This window comes from Trematomus bernacchii, unplaced genomic scaffold, assembly GCF_902827165.1.
Source record: "Trematomus bernacchii unplaced genomic scaffold, fTreBer1.1, whole genome shotgun sequence".
NCBI classification, from domain to species: Eukaryota; Metazoa; Chordata; class Actinopteri; order Perciformes; family Nototheniidae; genus Trematomus; species Trematomus bernacchii.
This window is the reverse complement of record NW_022987727.1, coordinates 3,969,881-3,978,761: the sequence shown is the minus strand read 5'-3', so window position 1 is coordinate 3,978,761 and position 8,881 is coordinate 3,969,881. Positions and strand designations below refer to the sequence as shown.

The 8,881-nt window shown below is 41.5% G+C and overlaps 1 protein-coding gene and 1 pseudogene across 5 annotated transcripts; one reads left to right on the top strand and one right to left on the bottom strand.

Annotated features, from left to right (window-relative positions):
• Positions 1 to 371: 371 nt before the first annotated feature.
• Positions 372 to 8,734, top strand: nfyal (nuclear transcription factor Y, alpha, like). 5 transcript variants are annotated; one of them, XM_034144907.1, is made up of 9 exons: positions 372 to 491; positions 1,234 to 1,347; positions 2,528 to 2,674; positions 4,983 to 5,114; positions 5,208 to 5,310; positions 5,418 to 5,563; positions 6,269 to 6,442; positions 7,523 to 7,636; positions 7,782 to 8,734. In XM_034144907.1, the coding sequence occupies exons 2-9, from the start codon at positions 1,267 to 1,269 to the stop codon at positions 7,845 to 7,847; spliced, it is 963 nt and encodes a 320-aa protein (XP_034000798.1). In that variant the 5' UTR covers positions 372 to 491; positions 1,234 to 1,266; the 3' UTR covers positions 7,848 to 8,734. The 5 variants fall into 5 exon arrangements, with proteins under 5 accessions (XP_034000798.1, XP_034000794.1, XP_034000795.1 ...); XM_034144903.1 differs by having other exon boundaries at positions 5,418 to 5,581; XM_034144904.1 differs by lacking the exon at positions 372 to 491 and adding an exon at positions 505 to 592 and having other exon boundaries at positions 5,418 to 5,581.
• On the bottom strand, positions 2,683 to 4,971 carry LOC117494163 (annotated as a pseudogene).
• Positions 8,735 to 8,881: the final 147 nt, after the last annotated feature.

Sequence of the window (8,881 nt, the reverse complement as noted above, 5' to 3'; positions counted from 1 at the left end):
TAATTTTTCATATTTCATAGGAAAACTATCAACACATTCAGAAACGCTGAAAAGAATGTTTGGATTTGAGGTTGATCCCTGTTATTTCTGCCTTAAAGAGTCTGCTATTAAAGAAACTAGTGAGCCTCTCCTTAATGATAAACAGTTGAAGTATGTGAAATTGATGGAATGTGAAGACGCCTTACCGTAGTTATTTCTTTATGTCATTTTATTTTATTTATAAACTTTCTATCTATTTTTACTTTGTGACAACATAGCAGCCCAAGGGAGCTGTAAAAACCCAGCCCTGGTAGCCCAGTGGCGCCCCCCGCCGGGCGCCCCGGGCCCTGCACGCTGTCCCCGGGTACTCGTGTGTCACGCAGCTGCGCACCTCCTCCCAGGCTCAGTTGTTTCATTTGCGCCATTTTGTCCGCTCACTTTGTTGATTGGGCTTTAGCGAGCTGTACTGGAGGCTGGAGCCAATCAGAGGGAAACCGGACAGTGAAGATACGGTAAGGGAAACCCGATTGAAGGCATTCGTAGTTGTCAGCACGGATTGGTTTGCCATGGACCAACCAAATTACTAACCCGGCTAAATGCAAAAAAATCGAATGTCAGTATTATTTCGACCGCTGTGTCCCGGACCGGTTAGACTGATAATAACTGCTTGTTTTCGGCTGCTGTGAGGAAACATGATTCGTGGTGGTCGACAAGCCTTAGCTAACGTTAGCTAAAGGGAATCTCAAACAAAGGGCGGGTTGAAAAAGCCAACGTCCTCCCATCAGTAGACGTCGCCTGGCAAATGATCATTATTTTTTAGCTAACCTCATACTAAACGTGCACCTAAAGGTAGCTTTTTACCTGTTGACTATCCTCCCTTATTTGCTTTTTAGCGTTTACCACGCTGTTCGCTAGCTGACTGACGCTAGCATTTAGCTCCCACGACACCTAGCACAACACCTCGTTAAACCATGCCAGCAGCTGATATCAAACATCGGGTTCAATACAATCTCCTTTAAATGTCAGACATTACATTTGACATACGAGGATTAGTGGAAATATAAAGGGCCGTGCCTGTTTAAATGTTGTCTAATCAAACAATGAGTTGGCAGCACTAACATTAGATATCGTTTGGAAACCCCTTGTTTTTTCCCCTGGGTGATATATGAGGTTGTGATATGATGTACAAATGAAAAATACATTATTAAGAATCATAGATTTAATTCAAGCTCATACTGTATGTGTTTTTCTTAGGTTTTCAGAGAGGTTTTTGACAAATAACAAGCCATGGAGCAGTACACCACTGCCACCACTTCTACTGGGGAGCAAATAGTTGTGCAGACTTCCAATGGACAGATCCAACAGCAGGTAACCGGATTTACTCTGAAAAAACGTGGTTTTGATAAAAAAAAAAATGTCTACAACACTTGCACTGTATGCTATAAGATCACAGGTAACAGGCACCCACAATTAAAGCGTTCCAGTGGATCCCAGACAAAGCCTCTCTTCCTCATAATTATTTTATTATTATCTGAGTCTGTATTGTCCTGTATTATCCTGCCTTGCCTGCAGACACAGGGCACAGTGACGGCTGTGCAGCTGCAGACAGAGGCGCCAGTGGTGACGGCCTCAGGCCAGCAGGTGCAAACACTCCAGGTAGTGGTGTCAACGCCGCCGCCCTGTCAGAGTCACAACCGTGTTACAGCCTACCAGTTTGCATGCTACAACCAGGGCTGTGTTTCATGACCCATCTCTGTGCTGTTTGGTTCATCCTCCCTCCCTAGCATGTTCTAAAGCTGCCTGAACTGCATGTTCCTCAGCACAGTTTGTTGTGTGTCAGCCTCAGGTTTCCTGCTCTCATGACTCCTCTTTGTCTGAGTTATGTTTGTCTCTTGCAAGATATGCAAGTCAGATGTTGTTCTACCCAGTGAGGATGAAATCTATCTGAAACACAAGCCTCATGGATGTGTTTTGAACTTAGCAGGACCAGCATTGAACAGCATGGATCCATAGTCATTACTCGCTGTCACTTCTCATCTAGCTATATTTTCCTTATTGTCTTGTTGTGGCATAATGGCAGTAAATTCCTTAAACTCTGGTATTTTTCCATGTGGTACAACTGCGGCCAAAGGCTTTCAGTTGTCTTTTGCGGTCACTCATTTTATATTTTATATTTTATAATTGATGCCGATTGGACCTCTGTATTCTTCAAGTTGGATATATGCATTCAAATTAATTCGATTTATTAAGCAAAACAAGTGAACAAAAAACTTGATTTACCATTTGGTTCAGCATCAGTATTACAGTAAATAAACACTGATTACAGGCAGGTATTTCACAATTGTACATTGAGTTTGGATTTACTATTGAACTGGATGGTTTCATGTTTGTATATAGCAGAGCAGCAAATCATAAAATATTTATCCATGGTGGGGTATCCTTGATGTTTCTGATTTTACATCATTTGTCTTGTTAATCACACGTCAGTGATATTGAGGTAACAAACACTGGCATTGGTGCTGTAACAGCTTTCTGTATCTCTCTGTAGGTCCAGGGACAGCCTCTGATGGTCCAGGTGAGCGGCGGGCAGCTCATCACATCATCAGGGCAACCCATAATGGTGCAGGCCATGTCGGGGGGACAGGGTCAAACCATAATGCAGGTCCCTGTGTCTGGAGCTCAGGGGTTACAGCAGGTAAGAGATGAGTCTTAGTTATTTCATTATGTTGTACAAGGACATTGTGTTCTCCTATAATATAATTGGCAGATTTAAACACTATGCTTTCAGTTATTGATCAGTTCCTGTACAAGTTACTGTTGACAAATGATTCTTACTTGTGAGTTTTTTCCCAATTTAAAGTGCCAAAAAACTATTTTTCCCAACAATGTATTTACCCAAAACGCAAATCAAATGATTGCCTTGCGTTACTTGACTAGTTTGACTGCTGCATAGGTCCATTCACTTGAGCTAGGCACAGGGGACAAGGATTAGGGGCTCACCTCAATGTAGATACTAAAATGGAATAGTCCTTAAAAAGATCTTGAATTTCATGTTTTGTTTTTTCCCCCACTTTTTTTCACTTTTTTTAATCAAAGAAACATGACACTGTCACAATAAATAACCATGCTTTTTATACTGCTGATGCTCACTTTCAAGGAAACAAAAGAGGAAAATAAGTCACTGAGATGCCCTATATATGGCCAAAGTATTTGAGCGAGTCCTGCGGGATGGGATCAGTGACGAGCGGTAAAGCTCCCCCCTAAATGTTCTACATCAGCAGGACTGAGGGTGAGCAGGTCCTTGATACGTGGCTGAAAGTGATTGCTCTGAAATGAACAAAAAACACAGCATTGCAAACTCGAAACAATTGTGAAATCCAGAGTCACTATTTTCTGCTGGTGCTGTGCAAAACTGTTCAGAAGATTTTCCACCAACACACTCAACAGAAAAGACTGGTTCCCTACGGATATAACTGGGAGTGCTTCAGTTGCTTGCCGAGCTTCCAGGTGTCTTTCTTCACTGATTACAAAGTTATGTTGAACTGAACACTGAACATCACCACATCGTTTGGCCAAATAAAATAAAAGGCAGCAGAGAACATGCAAAGAAAAAAAAAGATGACATGTTATGACCTCCAGGGCCCTGAGCTGGCTCTCAGGTCCTATCCCACTAGGACTAGGATGTTGTGCCATCCCTAAACAACAATTTTAGTAAAGAGAAAAGAAACAGGCCATTCAGAGGGCTTTCTCGTAAATCACAAAGCATATAAAGATATCTCTCCATATAGTTGTAAACCAGGCATAATTTGTTCTACAATGCCATGTAAGAAAAAAAAAAGTATATCCCATTGTATTTTCAAATGTACACGCATCTATTTACAGATAACTTCTGTGCAGATGTTTGTGTGATCTTACCTACATTTACCGATCGAAAAAAAACAACTCTGCAGGAAATTAAAGCATCCGAGAAACTGCTCAGGAAAAATCCATTATATTGCTCTTTGCAGAATACTATCCAGTCCAGTAAATGTAATACAGCAAGACCAGGGCCAACCATTTGCTGGAGAGCGAATGGTGATGTACTGTGAGAGCAGTATGCAGGACTTCCTTGACATTGTTTAAAATTCAAAAAGACAATGGTGGAATGGATGCTGGGGGGGAGCTGATGTTATGACAATGGGAGTTGGGGATCCTCACACCTGGCTACGTTTTAGATTTCTATAGAGCAGCTCTCTCGCCGTTTCCACATCCCAGGATTTTGAAGACAAGGCTGCTACTACTGCATTCTGCAACAGAGTTTATCTATTTGGTGGTTGTAGTCTGGAGCCGAGACAGGTGCGCCTGCAAAGACCACTGCCTCGCTGTCTGTTTATACATTTCTGGGTTCTTCTTGTACTGGTTTGCTACGACTGCATCCTGGGGATCATCGTGTTCTGCTGCTGCAAGGACAGCCTGTAGAGACCACAGCACCATCCTCAGGGTCATAGATGCTACCCACTGGTCTTTTAAAGTGTCCTGACAAATTGCTCCTGTCACAGAACTCAGAACTGATATTGGGGTGCCAGATCTTAGTGATGAAACGCACCTTTGGTGGCTTGAAAGGATACGGTTCTGAAATCTGCCACCTTCATATGGTGTATCTGGAGGACCTGCTATCTCCCCCCTCAGCTTTGTGAAGTTTCCATCCACCAGTTCTACTCTTATCTGGTTTTTACTTGTCTCTTTGCTTTTGAGAACTTCTCTGAACTCCCGCCTGACCTGTTAGCCATGGCTGTGTCTCCTTGAATTTCATGTTGAGGAAAACGTGGGAACCATTATACAAGCAGAGGATAGTAATTATATGTATGGAAAAAACACACTGAGTTTATGTAAGCAGATGTAGGAACATATTGGATACACTAAGTTCCTTTGTGTGAGTGTTTTAGGTCACTGCAGTTAAATATAAATGAGACACAATGTTGAGATGTTTCTGAATCTGTGTGTGGTACTTTTTCCGTGTGTAGATCCAGCTGGTGCAGCCGGGTCAGATCCAGCTGCAAGGCGGTCAGACCATCCAGCTGCAGGGCCAGCAGGGTCAGCCCCAGCAGATCATCATCCAGCAGCCCCAGCAAGCCACCATTGCTGGACAGAACCAGGTACTACATTCTGACCAGTTTAGTGGCAAATCAATTTAACAAATCGTTAATATGATTACTGAGTATGTGCTCTCTTTCCTCGTGGTCCCTCAGGGGCAGCAGATCAGCGTGCAGGGCCAACAGGTGGCACAGACGGCCGACGGACAGACCATCGTCTATCAGCCTGTCAATGCAGATGGCACTGTCCTGCAGCAGGGTAAACTCAACTTTCTCGTACTTTTCTGCCTTTGCCTGTGTATACTTTACGAACAGGAGCACTGCTGAGTTGTGATTTTGAACCGTGATGATAATCCCCTCTTGCAGGAATGATCACAATTCCAGCTTCCAGTTTGGCCGGTGCCCAGATTGTGCAGGCAGGCGGTGCCAACACAAACACTACTAACAGCGGCCAAGGCACTGTGACCGTAACCCTGCCCGGTAACATGGTCAATTCAGGTGGAATGGTCATGGTAAGACCCTGTGCAGAGGTATCAGACTCTTCTTACCATTGTATTTAGTTTTTTTATATTTTTGAATCTAAACTTGTGATTTGGTGGACGTCACTTTTTTTCAGAGCACCAAATGTAATTTTTCAATCTATAATTGTTTTGCTAATCATAACATCTTTTTGTCTATCCATTGTGAATCTGTAGAAATTGGGTGTAGTTTGTATGCGAGTAATCATAATCTGGATGTGATTAATTCATTATTTGGTGATACTTAACTTTGTTGTCTGAATCAGTGAATTTGATCAAAAAGCTGACCAATATATTCAAAAACAAATTATTATATCTAACTTAAATTAACTTTGTTGAACCATGCAACAAATGTTTATTCAAAGCCCCCAACTACATACATTGTTTTCATATTTTGCCTGAATAAACCTCTTCTCAGGACTTTGAAGGCATTTGCAGAACATGTTAGATTGACAGCTCCCTTACTTCTCCTACACTTGTTAGGGCAGAAAAACATACACATTTTTCAAGATATTTTGACCTCATGCAATTCCAATCATTAGTCTTCCCAGTGTCACCCTATGGATGTCTATAGCTAGAATGACTGAGATCACCTGTATATGCAAAGTAACTACTTCTTTGTGTCAGCAAATATTTGTTTCCTTTCTCTGCCAGAGGCATTAAACACGGTTTCCCTGTGTGTATCTCTCCCTCTCTCAGATGGTGCCTGGCGGTGGTGCAGTTCCTACAATGCAGCGTATCCCCCTGCCAGGGGCCGAGATGCTGGAGGAGGAACCTCTGTACGTCAATGCCAAACAGTACCACCGCATCCTGAAGAGAAGACAGGCTAGAGCCAAGCTCGAGGCTGAGGGCAAGATCCCCAAAGAAAGGAGGGTAAGGACAATTAGTGGTCATCATGCACCACACATGCAAACACATTTAAGAAGGGCAGCTTGATCATGGCCAAAATGATAATCAAAAGTATTTGGATCAGTTACAATTAATTGATATTTTCATTGCACCTCTTTAATTCATTCTCATTTAATAAAGGTAATTTCTTACTTGCACGTAAGACAGTCAATAAAATAAACACCTTACCTCTCGTGCAGTGTTTCTCAAAGTGTGGTCCGCGGACCAAAACAATGGATGTCTTTTATGAACATTTATTCATGCTGGAAGTAGATTTAGATGTTTTAGGAGTTAGATAGAGATTATTATCTAATATATGCATCCAATGAAGCATTGCATGAAGTCTGTTGATGAATCAGAGGCTGTCAAAAACGTTTTTTTATTTGTTTTTGTTGGCAGACCATTCAGGTCACCAAGGTTCATGTTTTAATAGCATTTTTACAAAAAAAGCCCAGGTGAGCCTAACATGTGAAAAAATGGCTTAGACCTCAGAGAGTTAAACTTGGGCCTGCGACCATAGTTTTACTGTATTTTGTTTTGAAAATCCACAGCGGAGGTTTGTGTCGTACTACATGCAGTGTATTTTGCATATCTCTCAGTAGCCAACGATCTGTGAGTCTGTTGGCTCGGACATTAACTCCGTAATAAATGTAGTCTACATTTTATAAGAGGTATAAAACCTGTGAGCATTTTAAATCGCATTTGAACAAAAATGTTTATATAATCTGTATTGGTATTATTGATTTAATGTGTGAACGAGGCGATGTAGAGAAGGTTAAACTGTCATTATTAGGCTGTAATTTTTAAACTGTTGGAGTGGTAAGCAGGCCTATTGTTTTTGAATATTTGTGGAGTTAGGTGGTCCGCGAGTGTTTTTTTTGTATTGGTTAAGTGGTCCTTGGTATGAAAAAGTTTGAGAAGCACTGCTCTAGTGGTAGTTAACCATGTACTGGGTGGAAAGTACACAAATGTGTTTTGGATCAGCACTGTTGTATATGTGTCACAATGTGTTTGCAACGGATTTGTCCGAACATTTGTCATGCTCTTGTACTACTTATTTTCTAGCAAAAATACCTTCACGAGTCTCGCCACCGCCACGCCATGCAGCGCAAGCGAGGCGATGGAGGACGTTTCTTTTCACCTAAGGACAAGGAGGAAATGGCTTTGGCTCTGGCACAGGTAAGAAATAATACATTTTCATCTAAGAACGGACAAACTTTCTCTTGAAAGATTTATTTTTTTGAATAATTTGTATGGAATTAGGGCATGCAACGCCTCATGAATTATCTTGCTGACCTCACTGATCCTTTATCCTCCTCTGCAGCAACAGCAGGAAGCGGCCCAGGCAGCAGGAGAGGAGACGGTGGCTCAGATGATCCGAGTCTCATAGCACCGCCGCAACACTTCTACCTGTGAACTCTGCGCTGCCTGAAACTCTTCATCCCAGCTAACCTGATCTGCCGCACCTTCTTCCCTCACTTTTACTCTCTCCTGCCTGATTGTCATATGCCAAACGCCAGCGCCACCACTAGATTTCTTCTGATATCTCTCCCTTCCTACACTGGTCTTCCAGGGAGTTGACTGTGTGGCTGCTTCTCTGAAAGGGAGGGTCCTTTCCTTCTCCGCCTATCTGGTTAAGTGTTTATAAACAGGTTTTCATTTTCATAAGGATTTGTTCAGATTACTGAAAATGGAAGTTATGGGTAACTAGGGCTAATCACACTTCAAATAACCTCTGTGAAGCCTTGTCGGACCCTGTTAACAAAATCCAATTTGCTACCAGTGAATAATTATTGCTTTTAAATATTTTTTGTAAATGGTACAGATTTCTTTTCAGAGACACTCATTAAGCATGGCTTTAACCTTTTATGTGATGCCATGTATTTTGACATTTCCCTTTTTTTCAACCCATTTACGGTGGGGGACGGACTCGGCATCATAAGTCCAACCTGTGTCCACTGAGCAGAAAATGAAAAGAGAACTAATGTGAACATATTGTACAGATATTTGTTTCCCCCCCTCCGTGTGTATCTGGTGTACTAATTAGTTTGTGGTTAGACAGTGTGTAGAAACACAATGACTAAATGTTTAATTACATTACACATAATATCCATGTAGTTACTTCCTTATTGTTCTCAGTTGTTTTTTTTCATTGTAGATAATAGATTTTTTTTACCCATCAAATGCAGTACTGCAATGTTTTGTTCTTTTTATAATGGAAAAAAGGGTAAAAGATTCATGAAACCTATGTCCATTAAATGTTATTAAGTGACTCAAGGTTGTTTGTGGTTACTTCTTCAATCCCAGTTTTGGCTAGTTAAGAAATCCTATGAATTCTATCCATTGGCATGCCGTAAAAGTTGCAGTTCAATATTTTGCTTTTGGGTAGTTAATCAACATAATATATATCATTTTTAGAAATAG

What these genes read in the sequence shown, in the direction of transcription:
- nfyal (XM_034144903.1), top strand. Translation starts at nt 1,267, where the DNA reads ATGGAGCAGTACACCACTGCCACCACTTCTACTGGGGAGCAAATAGTT. An exon ending in GAGCTCAGGGGTTACAGCAG is followed by an intron (nt 2,675 to 4,982) that starts GTAAGAGATGAG and finishes TTCCGTGTGTAG; the next exon opens with ATCCAGCTGGTGCAGCCGGG. An exon ending in TGGCACTGTCCTGCAGCAGG is followed by an intron (nt 5,311 to 5,417) that starts GTAAACTCAACT and finishes CCCCTCTTGCAG; the next exon opens with GAATGATCACAATTCCAGCT.